The sequence below is a fragment of the Toxotes jaculatrix genome, chromosome 9 (genome assembly GCF_017976425.1).
Source record: "Toxotes jaculatrix isolate fToxJac2 chromosome 9, fToxJac2.pri, whole genome shotgun sequence".
Taxonomy (NCBI): Eukaryota; Metazoa; Chordata; class Actinopteri; family Toxotidae; genus Toxotes; species Toxotes jaculatrix.
Window position 1 is genome coordinate 15,490,352 of NC_054402.1, and position 25,480 is coordinate 15,515,831.

The window sequence follows — 25,480 nt, forward strand, 5'->3', positions numbered from 1 at the left end:
TAGGCGAAATTCATTGGCCGGGAGTCAACTGAACACTGCGCACGTTACTGACGCAGGGCCGGGGGGGGGGGGGGGGGGGGGTCGCTCTGGAGACGAGAAAGGAGGGAGGGGCCGTAAAAAGTTTCAAGATGCGCCCTCTCTGCGCAGTAGTTCCTCAACAAAGTTTTCTTTGTGTCGTCTGTAGACTGCATACAGAAAAGGTTTTGTCTTATGTCGGGGTCAGCGTTAGTCTTGATAGTCAAGTCTCAGCGGGTCAAACGAGTTTTAATAACATTGCTGGAGGCTGACTCCGCCAACCTGGATCAATTCCGGCGCATACACACACACACACGTATACAATTTATTTTAATTAGGTTATAACTGTTTGCCTGTGTTTACCATGGCGAGTAATTTTACTCACCATATGTCCTTACTGTACTGAAATCCTGCGGATAAACGCAGTTTAATCGTATTCTAGCCTAACTACAAATCCCATAACGCACCTGTTCGTTTCCTTGGAAACGGATTGTTTTCTCTACAGGTAACTGGCTAAATCGACACGGGTTTTCTAGGATTTTTGCTATTACTTGTGGGTGAGTGTATGATATTTGTGATGTGAATTACTACTAATATGAATATGAATAATCAACAACTAAACCTTGGGTTGAACTGGTTGTTTTTCACAGGCTTGCTTGGATCTATAGCTGACTAGAGGTATAATTTTATGGCTCATTGCCTGTGTAAAACATTAATACACAGGCTAAATACATTTTATGGTGAAGCAATTTTATTGACTTATTGGTGTTTGATGATCAATAGCTGTCCTTCAACAGGTGAGTGAATCTTGAACAGGTGTAACTATGTTTGGAGCTCCAGTGGATTTATCTTTTAAACACATCAGCAGTTTGGCAGGTAGGACACTATCTCTTTCATATTCCTCTAAGAGTTTTCAATCTGTCCTTGTGCTACTTTACATTATTGTTTATTTCCTGTATTATCACTATAACATTATGACAGCTTACCTTTGCTATAATGGCTGCACATTACAGCCATTGCAATGTGCTCAATTATACCTCAGAAAGAATTTTTCAGTATATTGATGTACTTTCATCTACTGAACTAATGTATAGTTTAACCAAACAACTCATCCCTCATATTTCTGTATGCTAAGTTGGTTGGATGCTTAATGAGTGCAATGCAAGGTCTAAACTGATCAATAAATTGCCCTTGAAACAGAGTGCACCATAAATAAAATCTTCCTTAAGATCAAACAAATTATCTAGCCAGTACTTAATATTTACTTTATTTATTTTATGTGTGGTCTCAGATGCATGGATAGAGGAACCCAGAAGTGGCCTGCGGCCCTTAAAGAAAAATTCAGAGATGAAGTACGAAAGCCACTCCCTGCGTCTCAATAACAACAACATCGCTGACCTTCATGACCTCCAGAAAACAGTTTGCCACTTCATGGCTGAGCCATTACAGCTCGCCTGGCTGGACCTTTCATTCAACAAAATCACACATATAGCACCTGTGAGCTTTCTCAGTATGCTTTGGTTTTATGTTTTCTTCCTGCTTTTACTGTGGCAGTGATTGTAGAGGTGCTGTATGTTTTAAACAGATATCTGTATACAGTCATTGCTCACATCCGCTTTTATTAATGCACTAGTGCCTCTTGTCAGATTAACTGAATGTACATGTTCAATATGGGTTAAATATGTGTATTTGTGTTTCAGGTTTTGTGCGAGTTGCGTGAGCTGCGTGTGTTGTATCTCCACGGTAACAGCATTTTTATTCTATCAGAGGTGGACAGACTGGGAGTTCTGCCACATCTGCACACCATCACTCTACATGGAAATGTCATAGAAGCAAACAAAGCTTACAGGTGGAGACTTTATTTGAACTTTTTTGAACAAATTTACCCCAAACACACATCACACTCATCCCTCGTAGCTATAATATGTTTGGATGTGAGATACTTTTACTTAACAGCCAGTTTATTATTCTTTATAAGAACATAACATTATTGAACACAGCAACCATAGCACCCAGCAACAACCCACAGCTGCCTCATATGGTCGTACACTTGAGAGGTGTAGAGTGAAGGACTACTCTTGGGCAATAAGAGTGCAGTTACATTGTGAGTGTGTGTGTGTGTGTGTCTTTGTAAGACGTGTGCTTGGCAAGCATGTAGGTGCATAACATTGTAACAGGTGCTTAAAGGCAGTTAAAGCTCATATTACACATCCTAGTCTGCATAGCAACACTGCTTATAACCACACACAGCAAGAGGGGGCGCTGGTTAAAACCATTTCCAATGAACTGATTTCTCATTAATCAATGCAACTTCTTGATTAAATTTTATTTCAGTTAAAGTAATATAGTAAACATGTAGTACCACTAAAGTGGAGATAAAGCCAACTTAGCGCATACTTTACATATGTAGAAACCTCTGCAATATTCAATTGCACTATGTTGTGCACATGTATAAATGTGTGTTTCTTTCTCTGTTAAGGAATCGTGTGATTTCTGCTCTGCCACGGTTAAAGACAATGGACTTCAGTGCTGTGACACGGCAGGAGCGAGTCATGGCAAAGATTTGGCATCGCAGCAACAACCGCAGCCGAAGCAGCAAGGACAGTCTCTGCTGACTGCTGGCTCGTGTCCATCGTGGTGTGTTGAAATCACAGTTTCACCCAAATGTCCGGTGCTCCACACCCACTGCTGAAAAAACAAACTCTGAAATACTGTGAACTGTATGTTTGTCAGTGTATATCTGGTCCTATCAGCATTGTTTTTAATGTTTGGGGATTTTTTTTAATCTGCTGAAATAAGCAGTTTATTATTATATATATAAGTATAATATTGTCGTGGACATGATTGTAGGTTGTGGAATATTTGAATATTGTTTTGGATTATCTTGTTATTGACTGTTATTGAGTGTTAATGACTGTACTGCACCAACTGCTTCCCAGATAGCAACACGTGGATGTAAATATTTAATTATTAAGATACAAGTACTTATGTTGAAAGTCTTTAATGAATTAATTAAACTCAGAAAAAATACAACAAAACAAAACAAAAACCAAACTCTTAAAACTTTTTGGTACTAGCCTAAGATATTACAAACATATTTCAGGTAGTATTACACATTTGAGTAACAAATGAAACTGAACCAAAAAAAAAAAAAAAAAATGCCAAGAAACCCTTGCAAGAAGCTCAAATCAATTGCGTGGTTGAAATAATCACAGCCTTGCAGATCATCCCTTTAGAGACTCAAGAGCGGCTCACCGTGCTCCCTGCCCACGCATACAGTCGCGTGCTCTCCACCGAAGAGCAAATACATATTTAAAACACAAATAAATAATCACAAAAGGTTTCGGATCATTTTATCTGTTGTGGTACATAGATTGTTAACGCCACCCCCCCACACACACTGCTACAATGGTTAGTTTCTGATTAATATGAACAACTCAATCATATTACAATCTGCAGCGCAAAGCTTTGCAGGCCTTAGAAGTGTTCTTATGTTTCATAAAAACGTATGTTACCACCACAAGACCTTAGCCAATCCTGAACAATGAACTCTCTCCAAAAAGAGGAACTTCATACAATCCATCATCTGGTTTTATATTCAAATCAGAAAATTCTGTACAAAGAAGGCATGAATACACAATGTCTGTCCCTGCACCATCCACACTCCCACCCCCTTCATCTCCATATGTCTCCACTGCTATTAAATAAGTGAAGGTCTGGGATTTGATTTAAAGAATCAGCCAGCTCATTATTTTAGTGCTAGAAAACCGCAGAGGACAAATTACTGTCTGTAAACTTGAGAACTTGTGCCCCAAGAAAGCTCCGTCCGTTCCCGCCACCTGTGACATCAGTTGGCCCACCCAGCTCCCACCCTGCTTCTGTTTGCATCCTCATTCACCACAGGACACCAGCCACAGATAGGTCACTCAACAAGAATAACAGATTGCACACTGGACAACAAATTACCAATCCAACCTGTTTCACTGTCACTTTTTAAACATTATTACAGTGAAACTTCAATGAAATTTACTAAAGTCGTATTAGTTTACTGTTTCATGATGATGCAGTGACACCAGATTACTGTGGGATGTTTGATATCCAGATCATGACAGCATACATTAGGACTATAGTATTACAGCCCTCTAAATTATAATGACTACTCAACAGAAAACATTTTCCCCCCTTTTTTTGGCTCTGATTTTTACATATTTCTTGCTGTGCAAGGAGAAACACTGAGGAATGGGCAGTTTCATCCCAGGTTGACAAAACAGAGTTAAACACAAGAACTGTAAACTTTAAGCCACATTGCAAGTGTTTTGATCCAGATAAAATGTTCAACTATTGTACTTAGACCTATGGTAATTTCCATTACTGTGATATTCCCATTATTCCTTGCTACATAGATGAATCATTTCTCTTGCTCCAGTGGAGATTGTATATAGGTATATACATAAACAGCCAATGCCTTGTGCCAAAAACCCTACAGCTCTGTCCCAGGTGAATTCATTGAACGTTCTTCCATGCCTCTGGATAACAGTCTGGGGTGAAGAGCAAGCCTTTCTTGCCTTAAGTACAAGGCTATGGAAACTAACAAAATAAAGACACTGAAACAACCATTTTAAAAAATTAGATCATCGAGAAGGATGAACGATGATTTTTCCACAGCTGGTTCTGACAAAGCCTCTGATCCACGCACTACATACAGAGGAGGCCTTGTTGTATATATAAGATCACACCCCAGTGGCTCATCTACAGTAGAACATCTTCCATTGCCCATGATGACAATTTGTCACTGACCCCAGAATTAAGTAGACTAATGGACAGCCGCAGAGTGCAATCCTACATGGTCTCTGTCTTTGCAGCAGTTAGAGGCATAGCTAAGAAGCACAAGGACCAAGATGCTTTAATAAAAGGTGGGCTGGAGAGTGAGGATGCAGGAGTGACACAGAGAGAGCGGGATGGGAGGAACAATATGCAGGCCAGAGTTGCAGAATCAGGGAATGGCAAACTGGACCACCAGTTCTTCCTTAGCATCCACTTTGATTTGAGAAATTGCACTGTAAGCATAAGCTGCTATCTTGGACACCTGCAAAGAAAAAGGAAGACAGAGTTCACATGGACTGTGCAAACTGACTCAAACTCCCAGTTTCAAAGAGAAAAACTATTAGCCCAAGAGACCAACAGAATATTAGGTAAACAAAAATAGTAACAACAGAAAAGCTTTAGATATCTCGAAGAACTATTTTAAGTCACACATTTAGTCACACCCCCACACACTGAAATGCCACACAGCTCCAAACATTGCATACTGTTTCCAGAAAAGTACCTCCGCAATGATTAATGTAGCCAACAAGAAAATAACACGAGGCAAGAAGCAATGTGGGCACTGGAAACACATGCCAACATAAATTCCATGTGTGCTAGTGTATGATTACCTGCTGAACATCTGAGTATGGCACCAGGTCACTCGCAAGCACTTGGTGGGGCTGGCTGGTGAGGGAGGGGAGAGCAAGGGCTTTCTTCTGGGGCAGACTGTTGCTCAGCACAGCCAGCTTTGTACTGAAACAAAACAGAAGCTTACTGGAGGCTGTTGACATATCATTACCTAAGCTGCAGTTCAGAGTTTGTGTTTAAAGCACAGTTCGTCTAGAACACATCACCTCTTCTCTTAAAGCGGACTGTCATGCCCTGAGAACTTGCCGTTTAATCTACATCTGTATTTTAGCATAAACACAGCTGCCGCACGGTAGAAATCATCCAACTGCCACTAGGTGTCACTGGGTCTGAGGTTTAAGTGAACACTTGAGGGGAAAGGTCTATGCTGTTGCAATTCCTTCATTAAATCACTTCCCTCGCCAGCTTCTTGAGCCACTGGGCTGTTGTGGAAATTTCAAACACAATTTACAACTGCATTCTTCCCTCCCACAGCAAGTACATGAAGTTCAAATGACTTACTTTTCCACAATCTCTAATTTAATGAGACAGAACCAAAAAAACAAACCCTCATAATGCAGCTATAGCACAGTGTTAAATTCAACATCTTGTAATCTGAGAAAGTCTGAGAAAGATATGGCTCTAACTGATCTGGAACCATGACTTATCTTGTGAATGATAACCATCTGCTAATGAGAGCAACACATTAACATTCATCTCATTTTAAAAGGAAACTCTTACCACACCCCTCCCATATCCACACACAGAAAACATCAGCGCAAACTGCAATGCATACCTGTATTGCCGAGCTTTGTCCATGTATTCATGCTGCTCCATCATGACAGAGTCAGCTGCTGAGACGTCAATGATATTCCTAACAGATAGGAAACAATGGCAGGTTTATAAAGGACCAGACAATTTATTGCTTTATCTTTTTTAAATCACCAGGAGACACATGCTGAATCTGGCTTGTCTATGGTTGCACCAAAGAGCGTCTTACTGTGCTGTCTTATGGAGTATGGATGTAAGGAGGGCCTGTTCATCTGTCCGCGCTGAAGGGGGTGTGTTATTGATCCAGTCGGTCCCATTTGAGGGCTTACTGATGGGGTTCGGGTGGGGGATCAGCGGTTTACGTTCGTCAGGGTCCTAGAGCAGGTGAATCAGAGCATAACTGAATGATGAGGACGGTTTCAGCTCATAACATTTTAACGAATGATGTTACAGTTGTGCAGAAATTCAATATAGTAGTCAGGAGTGCCAAGGAATGTGCCATACCTGTTCAATATTAAGTCAACATGACATTAACCATTATAAAATCATAATAGCTGAGACTGCTAAATTAATCAATTGAATATTGTGTGATGCATTAAGAGGGATTTTCCTCTGGACACAAAAATGAAAGCATTATGTTACAATACAACAATTAGATGTTGTGACAAGGGCATGAGATATCATCTCAGCAAGAATGCCAATTCATTTTCAACAACCCAACAAGCATGGCACCACATATGGTCACAAGCAGTTCTAAGCTCAGTTTTGTTACTCACAGAAAAAAATACAGGGTGTCATGAATGAACTTACTCAATCACCAAGCCAGCTGACAGCTGACAACAGCTAAAACTAATCTTTCACTAATGCCAGTAAACCTGGACTTAAGTTAAAAGTCCAGGTTTGCTGGCATTTAACTTAATCACTAAAACGAAAACGAAAGAACAAACATTTTCAGACTAAAATGCATTATATGGGTTTAACACTAAGTATTTATTTCTACCGTGCTCCTTTTGCTAACATTAACATAAGCTGAGCTAAGAGGAAACTATTCTGCATGAGGAAAAAGCTGATTTGTTTCCGTAAACTAAAAACAGCGAGGAGCCTTGAGTCATATGACACAGAGCACATAAAAAAGTAGTGCCCATAATATCAGTCACTTCTGTTTTCGGTGTGCCTCATAATGTCTCAAATGAATATTTAGTAATTTAGTAGTAACTCGGTACTTTTCAGATTTCTTCAAAACACTTTGGTTTCAGAAAGAGTTTTACTAACTAAGCCATTAATTATGCTGTCCGGCTGATCGTAAAAGTGGCTGCAAACGAGTTGCCATAGGTACAGATTTCTTCTAAGATGCAGATCTTTAAAGCTTTTCTTATTTATGATCACTGTTTATCTAGGTGCCAACTTCTCAAGCTGCTTTGTACCAGGCCTTACCCGAAGGCTCCGGCTAGTTAGCTAAAGCTGCTTCTTCAGGTGTCATATCGCTTTAACCACCAAAACAACAGCCACTTGGTAAACCCTGCACAATTCCTAAAATTATTTTTCTTACGTGTGAAACATCCTCGATGAATAAAATGATATCACAAATCGTGCTCTTTAAATAACCTATGCTGTATTTATCGGGACTTTTTTAGCCACCTAGCGGCTAACGGCTACCTGCTCTGTAGTCTCGTTCTCGCTGCTGTAACAGCAACCCATGGCAGCGTCCGAGGGCCGAAGCTACACAACCCCAGCTTCCCTGTTGTCCTGTCAGAAACGAGCCGTGTTTTATCCTCTCCAACAAACATAAAACTTCGTTCCTGCGCGGCTTTGTTTCAGCCTCATCCAAAGGTGTGAAGCCACTGTCACCAGCAGCTCCCCGGACGAGCTATCACATGACAGCAGCTCTGGTGCAACAACACAGCGACCACGTCCGGTATTTGAGAAGCTGCCGTGGCCTTCGTCACGTGACGGGGGAGGAAATTTCAAACCTGAGCTTTGTCCCGGTGCCTGAGGACTGTGGAGAGACTTTCAGCTGTACTTTGGTTAAGTTACGCAATTTTTAGTGTCTGTTAGTGTTAATAATTGTTTTGTATTTAATTTTAAATATGTCTGTTGTCTCCAGGTTATTTTTAATTTTTTTTTTACCACTGTTATGATACAACATGTACAGGATATGGTAGAGGAGGTTATTGTAAAAATACATATAATAACTGCCTAAGGATTTATGGCGCATAGTGTTTCACTTCCACTCCATACCTGTCTCAAAGGTGCTGAAGACCCAATACTGGAAAGCGCAACACATTTTCATCAGCCAGCATTCAGTTTCTTATCTAAGACTTATATTTATAATTTTTGCCTCTTTTAAGATCAATCAGTCCTCAACACGAGGACAGAGGCAGACAAATAAAAATAAGAAATAATCATAAAATACATCACTTACTCTTCAAAGTAAAGCTACATGTGATGTGCAGTATTAATGTCCTGCACTGTGCTCAACTAAACTGCCAATACCACCTGCCCAAGCATTGTTTTTATCTCTTCTCCCTCTGAATGGGTAGTAAATTTAGAGAAATGCAAACACTGCAAATACTCAATCAAGCGCCAGCTGTCTAAATTCATAAAAGCTAATACTAAGTAAAATCAAATAGACAGCATCAGGAGAATGGAACAGGACGAGGCTTGTTGGTGCACATGTGGCAGTCTCTCTGGAAAAAGATGAAAGGGTCTCTGACACCCTCTGGCTCAGTATGATGACAGACTACCACACATACACTGCTTCTCTAACACACTGCTACAGTTACAGCTTATTTCCAGTAATTTCACAATACTGACAGTTTGTGACAAACCAAATCCTATTTTCTCACTGCTTTTACAAACAAATCCTCATAATTACTTCAAACTACAATCGATTTTCTGACTTCTGAAATGGATGTCAATACTGTATAAAATTAAATAAAGTGGGCCTGATAAATTAAATAAATAAATTACTGCTTGCAAAGACTTTTTTGTTTTATGTCATGTTGTGCCATGTTCATTTCCTCCAGATTATACAAACAGAATTAACGAAGATGTGCAATTAATGCACACATTCATTTCATTTATATTTAATATGAAGTAAATAAACACGAAGTGCTCTGGCTTACATGTATCTACCACAAAGTTTCCAGTTTACAACACCAATGACAAACTGAAGAAACAAACAAACAAACAGTATGGCCCAGCTGACGCAGTTAAATGTGGAGGCAGACACCAGTCTGATGGGGTGGGATGATGACTGGGAGGCGCCTGCCCTCTAATTTACCCCCCGTTTCCCCCACACCTCTTTGTTTACACCTACAGGCCGGTCAAGTCCAGGCAGAAGTGCAGCAGTTTTGCAGACTTCACTTGGAACAAAAACAATGACTGGTTTTCTGCTCGGCTTTGTTGTGCTGTTTGGAGCCTCTCATGCCTCTGACACGGTGGCTCCAGATCAGCTCGGGCCGCCTTCGCTCGTGTTCAGCTCCTCGGTGCGCTCGGTGTGTAAACCTATCCCGAGCACCCTGTCTCTGTGCCACGGGATCGGCTACAGGCTCATGCGGATCCCCAACTTGCTCGGCCATGATTCGCTGAGGGAGGCCCAGCAGCAGTCGGCGGCCTGGCTGCCGCTCATCTCCAAGCTCTGCCACCGGGACACCAAGAAGTTCCTGTGCTCGCTTTTCGCTCCGGTGTGTCTGTCGGAGCTCAGCGGGCCGGTCAGTCCCTGCAGGAGTCTGTGCGAGGCCGTGCGGGACGGCTGCGTACCCGTGATGAGCGCGTTCGGGTTCCCCTGGCCCGAGATGTTTAACTGTACCCGGTTTCCGCGAGGGACCGAACTCTGTATCCCGGCAACCGGAGAGCAGGAGGGGCGGACGGCGGAGGAGGTGAAGCACGAGGAGGCGCTGAAAGGTCAGTGGATGGACCTGCAGGTTTTACCCTTTTAAAAAAACATCTGTTAATTTAATTCAGGGCTGCATTGTCGATTAATTTAAGGTTTGCTTTCTTTATTGTTAATGTTGTATATAAAAAGTCAAAGAATTATATTTTTAAAAATAGTGAAAAATATTCATCATAGTTTCTTAAAAACCCAAGGTGATGTCTTGGAATTGCAAAAAGTAAGAACTAGTAAAAGTTTGGCATTTTCTTATATATAAAAAAATGGTTTAAATGATTAATCAGTTGTCAAAATAGCTGTCAAATAATCTTGTGGCAACTCAGCTAATCCATTAATCAACCAGTTGTTGAGGCTCTGATTTAATTTTCACTCATCACACTGAGTAAAGTGCCTGCAGGTAAAGGGTCAGCTATACTTTCTTTTCAATCATCAACATCAACATTATCACCACCAAGTAATTTTTATTTTAATAGTTACACTCATGCTGCAGCTTAGATATATACTTTGTCCTGTTTCTTGTGCTGCTGTAACAGATGAATTTCCATTCTGGAAATCAAAGTTTTATTTCATATGATCTTATTTTATCTTCAAGTTGTTTTGCATGCATTAATTCTGCAGTTTCTGCTAAAAAGCAGCAGTTCTATGCCACCTTTGTGATTTTTTTTTCTTTTTAGATCCCCACTGCAGACACTCACAGTCATCTAATCTCCTTTCTGTTCCATCCCCCAGGGAGTGTTATCTGTGATGCCTGTAGTCTGGCTGCTGAAGGAGAGACTGACATTCAGGAAAACTTTTGCCACAGTCCATATGGTGAGAACAAACTGATGTAGATGATGTAGACGCTACAAATTACATCCTATTTTCCTCTGATAATGAAACAGAACACAGCATAAACTTCTTACTCCAGTCCCTTTTTTTAACTTGATTGTCACAGAACAGAACAGATGATCTAATCACAGAGTTAGAGAGGTTGTTTTACAATGTGTCTGAAATGACACCTGTTAAATCGTATTCTCTCTGTCTCTCTCGCCAGCATTTAAGATGCGTCTGGGCAGTGTGTCGACGGTGGGAGGGGACCGTCAGCTGGTGCCTATGGCCCGCAGCCGCATCCTGAGGTGGGCAGGGGGAGGTGCAGAGAGGGCAGAAGGGATCGGAGGCGCAATGGCCCACAGTGCTTTGTGGTTGCAAGAAGGAGGCACCTGTACTTGTCCTGGCTTAGACTCTGCAGACACAAACGAAGACAGTGGATTAGAGGGGGATGGAGGACAGATGGATAAGAGACAAGCTAAAGGAGGGAAGGACGGGAATGGGGCCCAGGGTGGATGGTACCTGGCCTTAGCTCAGGCTGAAGAGGGAAGGCTGGTGCTGACTCGGCTGGTGAGGTGGGCCAGAGGGGATAAAGAGTTGAAGAAGTTTATCAGAGGTGTCCTCAAACAGCCCTGTCCAGAGCTGTAGACAGGGAGTTAGCAACCACTGCAGGACAACTGTGTGCTGCTAATAGCAACACTTTTAACAGTAATGTACACAAAATCCAGAGCAGTTACCAAAGAGTGAATAAGGAACAGATCAGGAAAGGAACAGTTCACACATAACACTGAATAAATCACCTGAGTGTAGCTTTTTAGATTCTATGTAAATGAGCCAGTGTTTAAAGGTCAGTTAACAGACATCTGTAAATCTACATACTGGCTACTGTCTTGATGAACTGTTCCTGAATGCCACACAATCAATAACCAATCAAATCATCAGTAGTAAGTTTAGATTATTTTGTATAATATTGAGCTTTTACCAAATTTATCATTAAATCATGATCACCATTATTCATCATGTTTGTGTTCCCTCAGGTAAAATTGAGCATATTTTTTTTTATACCAAACTAACAAACATATGGCACAAAAAGGTTTATATAATTTTAGATGTGGCAATATTTGTGGTTTTTTATTTTTTTGTGTACATTTGTGTAAATAGAAGAGACAAAAAGGTTTTGGTAAGAGACTAATCTAATCATGTTTTCTATTGTTACATAATCGAGTTGAAGCAGTGTAATTGTTATTCCTGTAATGATAAAATATTTTCTTATACTGTGCTACCTATCCTATCACCACTTCGTAATACTTTTATACTTATTAAACATTCAATTTTTCCCTTGAGTCTTATTTTGTAATTTTGTTTCAGAACAGCTCATGTCTCAGTAGTTTGATGGGTGAAAACACTTACGTGGAAAGACAAGGGAGTGAGTATCACATACTTAGATGTTGTCATCTCCAGTCATGTCAAAAGAGAAGCACTGAAATGAAAGTGAGGACAGGAAATGTGATGTGATGTGAACAATAAATCATTTAGATTTGGGTTTGGTGTCTCTTTTTGGGTTTTATTGATTTTAATTTATTTGTTTTGATTAAAATATATATCGCATTGAGTTACATTTTATAATATTCCACAAATTAGCCTTTTTGTGTGTTTGTAGTTTTTCTTGATCTTTCCATCATGACTCAGGAGAAGAAATTGGACTCCATGCAGCCACACACACACACACACACACACACACACCTGTTGATGTTAACTTGATATATCAAATGTCTGTTTCACGCTGCCTCTCTGTCTCACTGTCTCTGTGCCTTTTCAGTGTGGGTCCATTTCCAAATATCAGGACAAGAATATAACCATGTATCTTTTCAAAAATTACATATACTGATGTTAAAAGTTAACACTAGCACCAGCTTTAACAGCTGTTAATTGTAAATAAGTGTGGGACATATACTGTCATGCACGTGATACATAAATTATTTATTCCCCCAGGTCTCCTACCTTTTCTTAGTCACACACACACACCTCTCCGCCCCTCTGCATTTGTCTCGGCTGAAGTGCCACTTTCATCTTTGTTGTCCTCAGAGCACCTGCTCTGCCTCCAACAAACATTTCGGAAAAAAGGTGAGTTTGTCTGTTTTTTATGGGAAAGTGAAAAGACTGTATATGTTGATGCAGATCTGTTCTGTGTGGAGCAGAAAACCTGTGGAGTCTTCAGTTACCTGAGGCAGCAGAAACATCTAGAGGCACAGCGCTTTCTCTCAGGTCCACCACAGGAACAAAGCGTGGTCGCTTGTTTCTATGTAGATCTCATCTTGCATAATTCAAAACCTGGAGAGCATTCATCTCTTAATTTTTTTAATTTCAGGTAAAGATTATTCCATTAAATTGTCGCCACTGTTTCAGTCTCATAATGGCATCATGGGATTCACTAGTATATCTATGTATGTGTTTTACAATGATTTTTTATTTTTCTTTCTTTGCATTAATTGCAGATATTTTGACAATTGCAAGTGATTTTTCTGTAGCTCTGCTATAATTATTAGTGGCTCTGATCATTTAGTACATGGAAGAGTATAGACTTAATGCCTAACCAAATTTGCAGAAGAGGCTTGATACCACAGAAAGATTTGTAGAGTCATGAAGTAAGGAGGAACAATGAGTTTGTGCTTTTAAACAGTGATAAGTTTTGATTGTCAGTTATGACGATAATCTGACATGACTCAAAATCTCACAACCAGTTCACTGATATTTTATTAGGACAAACATTTTGGCACCGTCAATGTCCTGTAGTTGGGACTGGAGATTAAATAATGGCAGACTGATAGTGAAATGATTTGTACAGTCCTCCTTGTGTTGATTCATGTGGGAAAATACATTCGTCCCATTATCTATAGATCTATCTTCATTTGTAGACTGATCACTCTTTATCCTCATACTGTATCACCTTCTCATCTAATAACAGCTGAAAATGACAAAACAAAGTTTCTAACAAGACAGAAACATGCAGGTTTATACTACAGTGTAGCAGAGTTGACATATAGATACAGTAAGTCAGTGGACTTGTAGTCCATGTAATGAGTGTAAAAGCAAAGAGCAGGGACACAGAAGTTTAAACGTCCTTCCAGTACAATATTCAAGTGAAGGTTCATTTAAAGGGGCACATGGCTTCCACGTTGTTAACATAAAGTATTAAATGTATAATTGGTAAAAACAACTCTCCACCTCTGTTTTTGTACATTACTGATTATTAGTGAGTAATGAATCTACTTGTGTGTATGATTCTCTCTCTATGAACTAGGATGGTGTCCCCTGCTATTGCTCTGGCCTTTGTCCCCCTCCTGCTGACTCTGATCATCAGGTACCGTTACTACTTTGCCCTGTTCTATCGAGCAGTGCTGGTCAGGATGTGGAAGGACTGTGTTACTGGTCTTACTCGAGAGGAGCGTGCCTACCAGTATGTCCTCACTCATGCCACCCCCGGAGACCCTGACAGCATCCTTGACGCCTTCGATGTCTGGTGCAGCAAAGTGGAGTTCATCAGCAACATTGGGCCTAAAAAAGGTGAGGAGATAATTCACATACTCCAAGTTCTCTGTCTTTTAGAAACTTGAAAGTCTAAATCCTTAACCATATACTCTACATATATTTGGGTTTCTGCTTGTGTCTGGTTCCTCTGTTTGTAGGGAAGCTCCTAGACCGGCTGCTCATGGAGCAGAGCCCTTTGACAGTGCTAGAGCTGGGTGCCCACTGCGGATACAGCACCGTGCGGATCGCCCGGGCTCTGCCCCTGGGTGCCAGGCTCTACAGTGTCGAGATGGACCAGAGGAACGCTGCCATTGCTGAGAAAATCATCCGCCTGGCAGGGTTTGATGATGACACGGTGAGACAGCAGAAACATGTGACCTATTAACAACATTTCACTGTGTATCCAACTGACTCCATGCACTGTAGGTCTTATGATTAAAGCCCCAAACAGGCCATCATTATTATTTGTTTTAATATGCATTTGGGACATTTTTATTTAATGTATTGGATATGGAGAGGACTATACCATGGAGACATTAGTGCTGTCTGTGTTCTCTAGGTGGAGCTCATTGTGAATCCATCTGATGAGGTGATCCCACGGCTGAGGTCTGACTATGGTTTGGAAAGGCTGGATTTTGTCTTCATGGACCACTGGAAGAAATCCTACTGCCCTGATCTGCAGGTAACTACAATAAATCTTTAGAAAGGGTATTTATATGTGAATGAAAGTTGAGTCTCCTAGTTTATTGCCCTGTCTGTCAGAAGTATGACCGGATGAGATGAACAGTTTTAGCTGAGCTAGTGTGTGACGCACATGAGAATTCACAAAACATAAGGTAAATATTAGCTGCATGTAAATGATGATTTAATTTTCCAGGAATTTTTATGAATACATTATAATTGTGATCATTCTCATTGTTACCCCTCTCTCAGTTACATGATACTGCCTGTATGTGTGTTACAGATACTGGAAGGCTCTGGTCTACTGGGAAAAGGGTCTATGATAGTGGCCGACAACGTGCTGTTTCCCGGGGCTCCAAAGTTCCTCAGACACATTCGTAAGAGCGGCCTGTATGAGTGGAAGGTCCACCGGGCCACACTGGAGTACAGCACAGGCATCAGGGATGGCATGGCTGAGCTGGTCTACCTGGGAATCAAGTAGATCATGCAGACTGGGATATCTCACACTCTATTATACAGATACAGGTTTTAGGAGAGGAAAGGGATGAAGTGATGATGGTATACCCCACATTAAAACTATCTTTGAAGAAAAATGTAATGAAAGTTTTAACTAAATTCTTCCCTAAAAAGCTACATTCACCTGAAAACTGGAGCATCACAGTATCCAGTTTTTCAAAGATGCATTTTATCTCAACTCAAGGAAATGCACAAGTGTCTTTCAAAATACCTCACTGCCTGCGCCCTCTCCTGGGTAAAAAAAAAAAAAAGAGAGAGAGGACTTTTGTCATTTGTCACCACCCTAAGCATTAACTTCTGCCAGGTACCTAAAAAAAGCAAATGCCAGGAAAAAAAATCTTTTAAAAAATAGCTTGTTTATTTAAACATAGAGTAACTGCCAAATTTTTAAAAAACAATGACCACAAAAGTAAATTCATGAAATATGTAATGCAAATATTTGGTGAGTTTATGATAAATGTCCTTTATGTACAAGTTTAATAGTGAGAACTTTTAGCCTTCGGGTGGGAAATGTAACAGTTACTTGTTAAAATCTTACCTGACATTAAATGTTTAATTGCATAAAGTGAATTGTGGACACTGCACCACCCAAATCAAATTTTTACCACCACCAAATGCAGAAGACTCTTTATCAGAGCAGGACCTTAATTTCTTCATTTTTATCTCACTGAATAGTAAGTCAACAGAAATCCAACACAACTCTCACTACTATGTTAGAGTTTGTGTTCTTTATTAATAAGAAACTGAAATGTAGAAAACAAACAAACCAAAAAAGAGCATGATTTCATAAAAATAATTTAATGTAATACAAACTGTCAAGGCCTCATTTTATTTTAATTCAAATAATCAAAGCCTTGGTAAGCAATCATCTAAAATAAACATGAGACAATCTGGATGGCCACTGTGTGTTTTCATACTTTTTATAGTATTTAACAAGCTTTTCTGAAATCTTTTTCTGTAATAAAAGATTAGCAACATACACAACAATGCCATTAAAACAGGATTTGACTATATGGCGAAGTAAGTATCTGTCAGTCTTCTTTATAGGTAAAAAATTATTTCGCTGACTGAACCATAGTTTGTGCTCAGTCAGCTGAGACTCAGAGAGGTGGCACATGACTGAAGATATGACAAGGTCAGAGTTCGAATGAGAGAGATCACTGGGATGATGCCTATTGCTGCCATTCTGTGGGTGTGCGCCCAACCAGTGACAAAACAGTAGTGTGTTTTACAGCACTGGAGATGTGTGGAACTGCTTTGACTGGATGGAATGGTTAAAGGTATTTAACAGGTTCAGAGATTGCCACGAAAGAAGACAAAACATGACAAGTGCAGAGGTGCTTAAACATAAATCTATGCATTATTTTTACACACCGTCGCAGCTGTGTGCCCAACACTCACAGCAATGTCCAATGACATCCAGAGCCCAAAACCGTTATCTGAAGGATGGATCACGGTACAAGCTTTAACTCAACTATATATATTTCCTGTTCACACAAATAAAAAACAATAATAAATGTGTGTCTCAGACCGAAGGGGCAGCAGTCATGTTTTAAGTGGTGAGCAGAAATCCAGTGCCAGGCAGCTTGATGGAAACAAATATTGTCTTTTGTTTTAAATCATCCATTGATCTTGGTCTTGGTCTGCTCCCTCCATGTCCACCTGACAGACAGAAACAAAGCCAGAATAAAGACGGTTCTTTCTCTGTTTGAGAAGATGAAGCTCAGATAAAAAAGAAAACAACACTTTGCATGTTTAAAAGTAATTTCAGTGAATTTTCAATATCAGGCAACTGTGCCCTCAATTAGAAAAGACATTCTACAAAAAATATATATTAAAGCACCTCATTGATCTCGCCATCATCAGGTGACTCATTGTAATCATTCATCTCATCCATGTCCTGCATGTCTTCTTCATCTTCAGAGTCTTCCTCGCTGTCCTCTTCATCCTCGTCATCCTCCTCGTCCTCCTCTTCATATCCTGCCTGTTCCCAGTTAGTGCAGATGACATAAACAGATGAAGAACACAAACAAAAAAACACATTGGTTATTTAAAAGGCCTCTAAATAGGTGAATACAAGAAGTATGTTTCTGTAGTGGTAGTTTTTCAGCACAGTTTGAAATCTGTTGTACCAAACTGTTAAATACAGACAAGATGAAATGCATCAAGCTACAACTTTTATTTACTTGTACAGCATATGAAATGGTGTAACTCATATCTCTTTCACACTTTCTTACAGAGGGCACGGCAGTTGTCAGAGCTACACTTATACTTAAAAATGCATCTGCTGAAATGTGGCTATAAGTACTGATAGGTTATTAATGCATCATGTGCCACAGGCTACAAAAATGTGGTACCTCAAAAATAGGTTTCCCAATGGGCATCAAGTTGTTGTCCTTCTCTGCAATGCTCTGCAACTGATGCAAGAATGGTAAATACATCCTGTATGGTAAATACATTCTGGTCATAAGAAAACTTTAGAAACAATGTTTGTTAGACTGTTAAAAAATGAACTTCGGCTGAAGTGTTGTTTACCCATGTTTGGTGCTGCTGCTCCTGCTGGTGCAGCTCGGTCTCGTCCACACAGGGTCGGTCCAGGTTGAACCACAGGGACTCGGTTATCCGGGGGAATAAAGAAGGGAACAGCATCGACATGTCTATCACACGGGGACAACAACAGCCCACAGACACACACACACGCTGTCAGTCAGAAAGCGTGTTAAAAGCATGAATAGGAGCTACTTAGCTCTGCAACAAAGCGTTAAACCCCGTGTCTTCACGAAAGAAATGCAGCGACACGGAATCTGTCTGTGTTACTCTGTGATATAACAACACAAATTAAAACGACACAGAGCAACTGGAAGGACACGGAAAGTTAACGTAACGCATCGCTGAGATTAGGATTTAAACTCTTCCTATGAACAAAAACATACAAACTCTAAAATATAAAGCAGTATAATGCGCTATTTCAAACTGTAAACAGTATAAGTACCTGAAAACCTCTCGCTCCAGCTTTTTTTTTTTTTAAAATTCAAAACAAATTTGACCGGAACTGGTGTTCACCTATAAAGACTCCGCTTTTCTAATGTCTCTTCACAAAGGTTCCGCTTGGATGGTAAAGCCGGGAAACAAGAAGTAATAGTAACGCAAATGTTCCGTGTGGTATCTTGTCGCATAAATACCGATTAATATCTCAATCAAAGCATTTAAAGGTCCCAGAGTAAGGATGCATTTTATTACCTGCACTATATAGACTATATAATGAGTTCATATTCTGTGCACACGCTGTAAATTACAGTATTACAGTATAAGGAAAGTAAGGTAAGATAAGATAATTAATAATCAAATAAATATGTATACCAATTTATATCACATTTGCAGCACACTTTTGTACTCTATACCCACAAATTATATATATATAAGTTATACAATAATGTTTCGTAATGTTTTCAGTGGAATCAGGAGACAACCAACACACACGCAGCAGAAACTTATCTTAACTGCCACCTTTTCCCCCTTATTACTTTTCTTATTATCTTCCCAGGTCACTCTGCCATCAAACACCATCATCGTGTGTGTGTGTGTGTGTGTGTGTGTGTGTGTGTGTGTGTGTGAGAAAAAGTAGGATAGACCTTGAGATAAAACAAACAATAAAACTCAGATTATCACATACAGACACAGTCTTGAACAAATGCACACACACACACACACACACACTACATCCTTCTCGTTCTTTCTCTGTATCACAAACTCATACACACACGTGAGACAGACTTTGGACTTTGGAAACATATTGAGAGACGGCAAGTTTTCACGTTTTACTTGTATTAGGAACAACCTTATTTTCAGTCACATTCCACTTTCACTGTTTTCTAAATCTTGCTTAGTCTTGACAAGTGTGTAAAAGGTGCCTCGAGACACTATTTTTGTGGGATAATCTCTTCAGGAAGGAGTCACTACAGAATCCAAGGTAAAGTGAATCTGTTCCTCATTACTTGATCTTCTCATTGCTCTCTAAATGTATTTTCACCATAGATGTTGCTGTTATTTTTCTAAAACTGACATAACTTTATAATTTATGTGTTTGTAGTGTAAGCTTTGATTTCTTTTACAAGATATAAATGGGTCTGAATGGTTTACAACCTTGGAATATTTTTACTTGCATGTTCAAATTACCTGAGTTCATCTTTGATTGATTACTGTAAAATGTAGTGCCTGTTATTTTGTTCTAAAATGGATATATAGGATTACAGAAGGATTATTTACCCTTTGACAGAATTCTCCTACATTGTAACATTCACATTACTTATTTTTTAGGCTGCATTTATGGGCACAGGTTAATGTATACGTATAGTTCATATCTTTAAACAGTCCAGTAGGTACAGAATATTTACAGTGCAGATCACCTTGACCAAAGCGGAAAAAAAGTAAACTCAACTGATGACACCCAAAAGAAAGAAGAAAAAACATGGGATATAAACAAGGACCTGTACCAGGCCATTAGATGCCACTGCACCCTGCACCCCTTTTTCTTTTTCAAATGCACTTAATGAACTTCACAAAAAGCACTAAAGGATATGAAAACATGACATATTTTTGCAGCTTTTCTGTTTGCACCAAACAGCTGTCTGTAAGCGCCTGCGTGGTTTGGACTCCTGTTAAATGCTCCAACTCCTCCTAATAGACTCAATAGCTCCTCCTACTCCAGGAAATTACAAAACTAGTATATCTTCCCAAAAGGTTCTTTATGCCTCACTTGGTGCCTTCCACCTGAAACTTGAAAGGAGTCAATTTTTCTTGGTCAGGAGAGGAACACAAACGGCGATGATTAAATTAATATGTTAAAGTATTATATCTGTGTAATGTTACTAAAAGAGCTCTGCTGACAGTGCACAAATAACAAGACTGGTTATCAAGACCTGGTAACATGGATTAAAAATGTTACCAGGCCTCAAACATTTTTAATCAGTGCTCATTATCAAACAACCAGGACCTCTGCCAGTTAGATGGTGACATGGTGAACTTAAACGTTTCACGGTACTGTACGTCGGCTATCATCCAATTCCTGTTTCCTTGATGGTTTTTTTAAGAACTTCCTGTTGACTTGTGTTGATGCCTCCCTCCTGCAGAGACATGTGGGTCGTCCTTTCCTTGCTTCTAGCCCTTTCCAGTGGCGCTCCACCTGAGGACAAACTCAACATATGTATGGATGCCAAACACCACAAAGTAAAGCCTGGCCCTGAGGGACAACTTTACAGTCAGGTGATGAATACAGATGTTGCCATCAAACTAACTAAAGAACAAAATAAATGGTGGGATGCTGGGAGTTTCTTTTTTTTTTTCTCCTCAGCTAACGTTTCTGATCATGTTGCCACAGATGATCAAGACACAGGGCTGAGAAAAAAAATGTTTGCGGCTCAACAGCACATTAAGTGACTTATCCTTGTTCTTCCTCTTTCCAGTGTTCTCCCTGGCGTGACAATGCATGTTGCACAGCCAACACCACCACAGAAGCGCACAACGATAACTCCTACCTGTACAACTTCAACTGGAATCACTGCGGTATTATGAGCCCCCAGTGCAAGAGACATTTCATCCAGGACACTTGCTTCTATGAGTGCTCACCACACTTGGGACCCTGGATACAAAAAGTTTGTAATGTGCATTTGTGCACCTCAGTGTCTCCTGTGTGTGTGCATTTGAAACACTAGATGGCAGCATAAGAAGTTGAAAGGACTAAAAACGGTCTTGTCAGGATACATAAATCAGATATGTTGTTGCCATTTTTCAATATAATTAGGGTAGAAAAAAATCACACAAAAATTTGATTTTATTAAGATGGACTTTGCAATGTGCTCCATTTCAATTTGTGGAGACGTTTATACTTCACCTTACATGGCCATAGCATTGCAACAGTTTTCTGAAAATATGGATCATATAAACTAGTCATTTGTGATCAAATAAACTAGTCATTTGTGTGTGTAGGTGGATCAGAGCTGGCGTAAGGAGCGTATCTTGGATGTGCCTCTGTGTATGGAGGACTGCCACGATTGGTGGGAAGACTGCAAGAATGATTTCACTTGCAAGACTGATTGGCATAAGGGATGGGACTGGAGCTCAGGTAAGTATAAAATACACACTCACTTTCTCTTTGTTACCAGGTTATTAATATGTTTAAATCCAGTTCCTCCGGTTAAATGCGACAAATAGTTGTGGCTGTGATTCTCTCTTGCATCTCTTGCTCTCTTTCTCTTTCTCTTCTACAGGTATTAACAAATGCCCCGAAGGCAGCAAGTGCACAAAGTGGACTGAAATTTACCCCACACCCAAGTCCATGTGCGAACAAATTTGGTCCAACTCCTACCTTTATACCACTTACACCAAAACCTCAGGCCGTTGCATGCAGCTCTGGTTCACCGGGCCAAACCCCAACAAGAGGGTAGCTGAGTACTACCTCAACAACGCACAGCAACACCAAAGCTTTGCCTTGACAACAATGCTTTTCCTGGCAGTTGCATCTTTCTCTGTGATGATGTACTAACATGATATCCTCAACCTACCCTGTATGATATCCTGTTAGAGGTACCATTAAACCTGATTTTAAATGCTCTCCTGTCTCTGAAACGTTCTGATTGTGAGACTCTCCCTCTGCTTTGCATCCTCACAGACACATTTTTAATCTGCATCTGGTTTATTTTCTTTCTGATTTTCAGTTCTTTGTTTGTCTGAGCAGTGATGGATTGTCAGCTCTCCTCTGTCAGGATAAGAACAGGAAAACATGAAAAAAAAGCATTAAACACACAGACACACACACACACAAACAAGATTATAATTTCACCACCAAAATGTAAAAGTAGCCAAAATCAAAACAGCACAGCAGTTTTGTGTCATAGGAAAGTTTAGTAGATTTGAAAATCTGTGTGGATAAAGAAAATAAAACTACAATAAACTTGTGTGTCTGGACAAGACAAGAAGGGACATGCCACATACTGTAATACTGCACAGCTTTGGGATGGCATTACTTTTAAGTGCAGACTATGGATCAGCTTAATAACCCCTTCATAACCTCAACCACTGGTGAGGAAACTGTAAAACTGACCCAGGATCTGCTTTGAGGGAAAATGTTTCTCTACACTGGGCCTGAGCAGTGGGCTCCACTGCTTGGTAATTATGGGGTTGCAGTCCCCTTAGTGTGTGCGTGAGAGAGAGAGAGGGAGAGAGAGAGAGAGAGAGAGAGAGAGAGAGAGAGAGAGAGAGAGAGAGAGAGAGAGAGAGAGTAAGGGTGTGTTAATGTCTCGCTTACTCCCCCTATGTTTAAGTGTATTTTGTGTCACACGATCTCTTTATGTGTGTGCGTGCGTGTGTGTGTGTCAATGCCACGTGTGACTGTGTTCTCACAGGTCTTTGAAATAAGTCTTGTGATTGGTCAGCTGGTGTGTGTGTGTCTACAAGACGTGACGACTGAGAACACTGGCTGATCAAAGATAAATTTGAGATATGCAGCATAATTTAATAAAGACATAGAAAATGTGACCTCCTGACACAGATCAAACGTGTCAAAGTGGTGCACCCTTTCTGAGGCCGATAATCACATCCTTCCTGATGATACCGCTGTATAATTCAACACTGCAAGCTGTGAACACCAGCACAGTTTTTCCTTGGTCTCGTCTCTGTGTGAACTGTGCACGTACAGCTCCTATGCAAAGAAAGTTTGTAATACTGTGACCCTACAGTTTTCTTCAAACATGAGCACAACAGTGCTCCAATATTTTCTGTGACTGGGACATCTAAAAGAATACCTCATCTGGTTTTGAATGACGGAAGATGTTTCAACCACCACCATCGATTTGTCATAATCTGATAATTTAACGAAATGCAGTTTACATCACGTACTGTTTGTCTAATGATGTTGAGCTGAGCCAGAAAAGCTGATTCTGAGATGTTCACACAGCATAGTGTAGCCTGAATACAGTGACCTAAAGCAACCCTATCACCTAAAAAGTAGACACTGTACTGTAGATTACAACATGGCCTGACATCTGGCCTCACACTGAGGCTCAGTTTAACAAAATCTGAAATCTGAAGCTATTGTCTACAAAGCTATCTGCCCATTGTTCATCCATCCAATAATGTTGTTGTGTGTAGTGTGTAATGGGCATTGCAGCCTTGTCGTAGCATTGCTCTATCTTTTTAGTCTTGTAATAATGGTTGCAGGCAATTAGAGCAAGAATGGGGCTGCAGAAAATGTGCAAAAATGGGGCTGTTGTAAAATATTTTGCAGACAAAGTAGTTTTATTATGATGGGGCATCTTTCAACACACTTTTACAATCTCCACATGCAGACATATTGTGAAGCCACATGTTTTTACAGTCTTCTACAGTCAACACACACACACACACACACACACACACACACACACACACACACACACACACACACACACACACACACACACACACACACAGGCATAGACAGTGTGATGCCATACCCAGAAATAGCTTTGAGATGGCTGCTGTCCCTGCGGCTATTAATACTCAGCTTTCCTGAGGTCATTGGCAACACACACCACCCTGCCTAACTCTCTCTCTCTCACTTTAACTCTGCCTCTTTTTTGGTTTGTATGTGTGTGTGGGTATCCATACCACATTTTAGGAGTCAGACATTTTGTGGGCAACAACAGGAAAAGAAATGAAAAGAAATGAAATGAATAAAAGAATGGCTAAAGTCAGAGCAACGTGCAATAATCTCCTAAATGGGTTGGTTGTTTCCTGTGGTTTGCCTGTCCTGCCCTTAGGTGGATAGTAACACCTTGTGGGAGATTGTGTGTGTGTGTGTGTGTGTGTGTGTGTGTGTGTGTGTGTGTGTGTGTGTGTGTGTGTGTGTGTGTGTGTGTGTGTGTGTGTGTGGTCTGAAAAAGAAAAGAATTGCATAACTGGATTGGAGCTTGTGTTGAGAAATTACTGCAGCCTGGCCTCCTCAGTGGCTGCAGGTCACACTGATATTCAAAGAGGAAAGCCCTCTGGCATTAGTGAAGGCTTTGACCATGCAATTTAGAGCGGTGATACAAAAGTCGAGAGGAAAAAATACAGCTAATTTATGAGTAATTTTATGATGATATATCAGTGGCTGCAATATCTTTTAGTTCACATCGGTAGCTTTTTATCCATATGGTTGAAAACTGGATTTAATTTGCTAGATAATCCTCAGTTGATTCTGAATGGTTTAAGCCTCTTAAAGCTATAAAATCACAGAAACTTAAGCCCAAGTACCAACAGGATACAGGATTTTTTGGTGAACATTTGGTGGGTACTCCAACAAAGGGGAAAACTGAACTTTATTCCCCCTCTTCAGTGATGTAAAAAGTACTCCCCTTGCTTAAATAAAATCAGTAATACCACTTTGTAAAAATACTTAGTTACAAGTCAAAGTTCAGCATTTATGTGAACCCAAAACAAAAGTAAAAGTACACATAATCCACCATGGCCCCTTTCTGGGTTTTTAATGTTAACGTAGGCGGTGAAGGTGGAGTTAGTGTGAACTACTTTGTAAACCACTAGGTAGTTCAGTCAACAACAACACATTGATTTATATGTTGATCATTTGTTTTGTATGAAAAATCTGAATTAGCAGAAAAACTGAAGCTGTCAGATAAATGCAGTGGGGTGAAAAGTACAATAATTTCTCTTGGAACGTAGTGGTGCAGAAGTATAAAGTTAAAAAAAAAATGAAGGTACCTCATAACTGTACATTAGATAAGTCGATGTATTTACTTCCCACCACTGCTCCTCTTCTCCATTAGTCCATTCCTCTTCTTCTCTTTCTCTCCATCCCTCCTC

The 25,480-nt window shown here is 40.2% G+C and overlaps 6 protein-coding genes across 11 annotated transcripts; 4 read left to right on the plus strand and 2 right to left on the minus strand.

Annotated features, from left to right (window-relative positions):
- Window positions 1–122: 122 nt before the first annotated feature.
- Window positions 123–2,961, plus strand: lrrc51 (leucine rich repeat containing 51). Of its 5 annotated transcripts, XM_041046442.1 has the most exons (7): window positions 123–331; window positions 521–572; window positions 666–693; window positions 813–891; window positions 1,307–1,512; window positions 1,716–1,864; window positions 2,495–2,961. In XM_041046442.1, the coding sequence occupies exons 4-7, from the start codon at window positions 840–842 to the stop codon at window positions 2,628–2,630; spliced, it is 543 nt and encodes a 180-aa protein (XP_040902376.1). In that variant the 5' UTR covers window positions 123–331; window positions 521–572; window positions 666–693; window positions 813–839; the 3' UTR covers window positions 2,631–2,961. The 5 variants fall into 5 exon arrangements, with proteins under 5 accessions (XP_040902376.1, XP_040902375.1, XP_040902377.1 ...); XM_041046441.1 differs by lacking the exon at window positions 666–693 and having other exon boundaries at window positions 123–572; XM_041046443.1 differs by lacking the exons at window positions 521–572; window positions 666–693 and having other exon boundaries at window positions 123–520.
- Window positions 2,962–3,089: 128 nt separating this feature from the next.
- lamtor1 (late endosomal/lysosomal adaptor, MAPK and MTOR activator 1) lies at window positions 3,090–8,108 on the minus strand. The gene is made up of 5 exons (XM_041046445.1): window positions 7,876–8,108; window positions 6,449–6,594; window positions 6,245–6,322; window positions 5,451–5,574; window positions 3,090–5,101 (listed from the first exon to the last, which is right to left on the minus strand). Exons 1-5 carry the CDS (start codon window positions 7,915–7,917, stop codon window positions 5,009–5,011), a joined length of 483 nt encoding a protein of 160 aa, XP_040902379.1. The 5' UTR covers window positions 7,918–8,108; the 3' UTR covers window positions 3,090–5,008.
- Window positions 8,109–9,537: 1,429 nt separating this feature from the next.
- Window positions 9,538–12,460, plus strand: sfrp2l (secreted frizzled-related protein 2 like). Its single transcript, XM_041046624.1, has 3 exons — window positions 9,538–10,125; window positions 10,841–10,921; window positions 11,145–12,460. The coding sequence occupies exons 1-3, from the start codon at window positions 9,600–9,602 to the stop codon at window positions 11,564–11,566; spliced, it is 1,029 nt and encodes a 342-aa protein (XP_040902558.1). The 5' UTR covers window positions 9,538–9,599; the 3' UTR covers window positions 11,567–12,460.
- Window positions 12,461–14,178: 1,718 nt separating this feature from the next.
- Window positions 14,179–15,608, plus strand: tomt (transmembrane O-methyltransferase). The gene is given in 4 exon segments (XM_041046961.1): window positions 14,179–14,482; window positions 14,605–14,801; window positions 15,006–15,128; window positions 15,411–15,608. Coding segments are annotated over 4 exon segments (822 nt in total).
- Window positions 15,609–16,453: 845 nt separating this feature from the next.
- anapc15 (anaphase promoting complex subunit 15) lies at window positions 16,454–18,712 on the minus strand. 2 transcript variants are annotated; one of them, XM_041045485.1, is made up of 5 exons: window positions 18,636–18,712; window positions 18,179–18,300; window positions 18,001–18,054; window positions 17,487–17,627; window positions 16,454–17,305 (listed from the first exon to the last, which is right to left on the minus strand). In XM_041045485.1, exons 2-5 carry the CDS (start codon window positions 18,296–18,298, stop codon window positions 17,258–17,260), a joined length of 363 nt encoding a protein of 120 aa, XP_040901419.1. In that variant the 5' UTR covers window positions 18,299–18,300; window positions 18,636–18,712; the 3' UTR covers window positions 16,454–17,257. The 2 variants fall into 2 exon arrangements, with proteins under 2 accessions (XP_040901419.1, XP_040901418.1); XM_041045484.1 differs by having other exon boundaries at window positions 18,001–18,060.
- An 850-nt stretch (window positions 18,713–19,562) lies between these two features.
- Window positions 19,563–22,184, plus strand: folr (folate receptor). Its single transcript, XM_041045483.1, has 5 exons — window positions 19,563–19,613; window positions 20,773–20,905; window positions 21,106–21,294; window positions 21,629–21,764; window positions 21,910–22,184. Exons 2-5 carry the CDS (start codon window positions 20,777–20,779, stop codon window positions 22,182–22,184), a joined length of 729 nt encoding a protein of 242 aa, XP_040901417.1. The 5' UTR covers window positions 19,563–19,613; window positions 20,773–20,776.
- Window positions 22,185–25,480: the final 3,296 nt, after the last annotated feature.

Excerpts from the sequence above, each read along its gene's own strand:
- lrrc51 (XM_041046440.1), top strand. The coding sequence starts at position 840 with ATGTTTGGAGCTCCAGTGGATTTATCTTTTAAACACATCAGCAGTTTG. Across the intron at positions 892-1,306 it reads ACACATCAGCAGTTTGGCAG|ATGCATGGATAGAGGAACCC; the intron begins GTAGGACACTAT and ends GTGTGGTCTCAG. Across the intron at positions 1,513-1,715 it reads AAATCACACATATAGCACCT|GTTTTGTGCGAGTTGCGTGA; the intron begins GTGAGCTTTCTC and ends TTTGTGTTTCAG.
- lamtor1 (XM_041046445.1), bottom strand. The coding sequence starts at position 7,917 with ATGGGTTGCTGTTACAGCAGCGAGAACGAGACTACAGAGCAG. Across the intron at positions 6,595-7,875 it reads AGAACGAGACTACAGAGCAG|GACCCTGACGAACGTAAACC; the intron begins GTAGCCGTTAGC and ends CACCTGCTCTAG. Across the intron at positions 5,102-5,450 it reads CATACTCAGATGTTCAGCAG|GTGTCCAAGATAGCAGCTTA; the intron begins GTAATCATACAC and ends TTTTCTTTGCAG.
- sfrp2l (XM_041046624.1), top strand. The coding sequence starts at position 9,600 with ATGACTGGTTTTCTGCTCGGCTTTGTTGTGCTGTTTGGAGCCTCTCAT. Across the intron at positions 10,126-10,840 it reads GCACGAGGAGGCGCTGAAAG|GGAGTGTTATCTGTGATGCC; the intron begins GTCAGTGGATGG and ends TCCATCCCCCAG. Across the intron at positions 10,922-11,144 it reads CTTTTGCCACAGTCCATATG|CATTTAAGATGCGTCTGGGC; the intron begins GTGAGAACAAAC and ends CTCTCTCGCCAG.
- anapc15 (XM_041045484.1), bottom strand. The coding sequence starts at position 18,298 with ATGTCGATGCTGTTCCCTTCTTTATTCCCCCGGATAACCGAGTCCCTG. Across the intron at positions 18,061-18,178 it reads AGCAGCAGCACCAAACATGG|TTGCAGAGCATTGCAGAGAA; the intron begins GTAAACAACACT and ends TTCTTGCATCAG. Across the intron at positions 17,306-17,486 it reads ATGATGGCGAGATCAATGAG|GTGGACATGGAGGGAGCAGA; the intron begins GTGCTTTAATAT and ends TCTGTCTGTCAG.
- folr (XM_041045483.1), top strand. The coding sequence starts at position 20,777 with ATGTGGGTCGTCCTTTCCTTGCTTCTAGCCCTTTCCAGTGGCGCTCCA. Across the intron at positions 20,906-21,105 it reads AGGGACAACTTTACAGTCAG|TGTTCTCCCTGGCGTGACAA; the intron begins GTGATGAATACA and ends TCCTCTTTCCAG. Across the intron at positions 21,765-21,909 it reads GGGATGGGACTGGAGCTCAG|GTATTAACAAATGCCCCGAA; the intron begins GTAAGTATAAAA and ends TCTCTTCTACAG.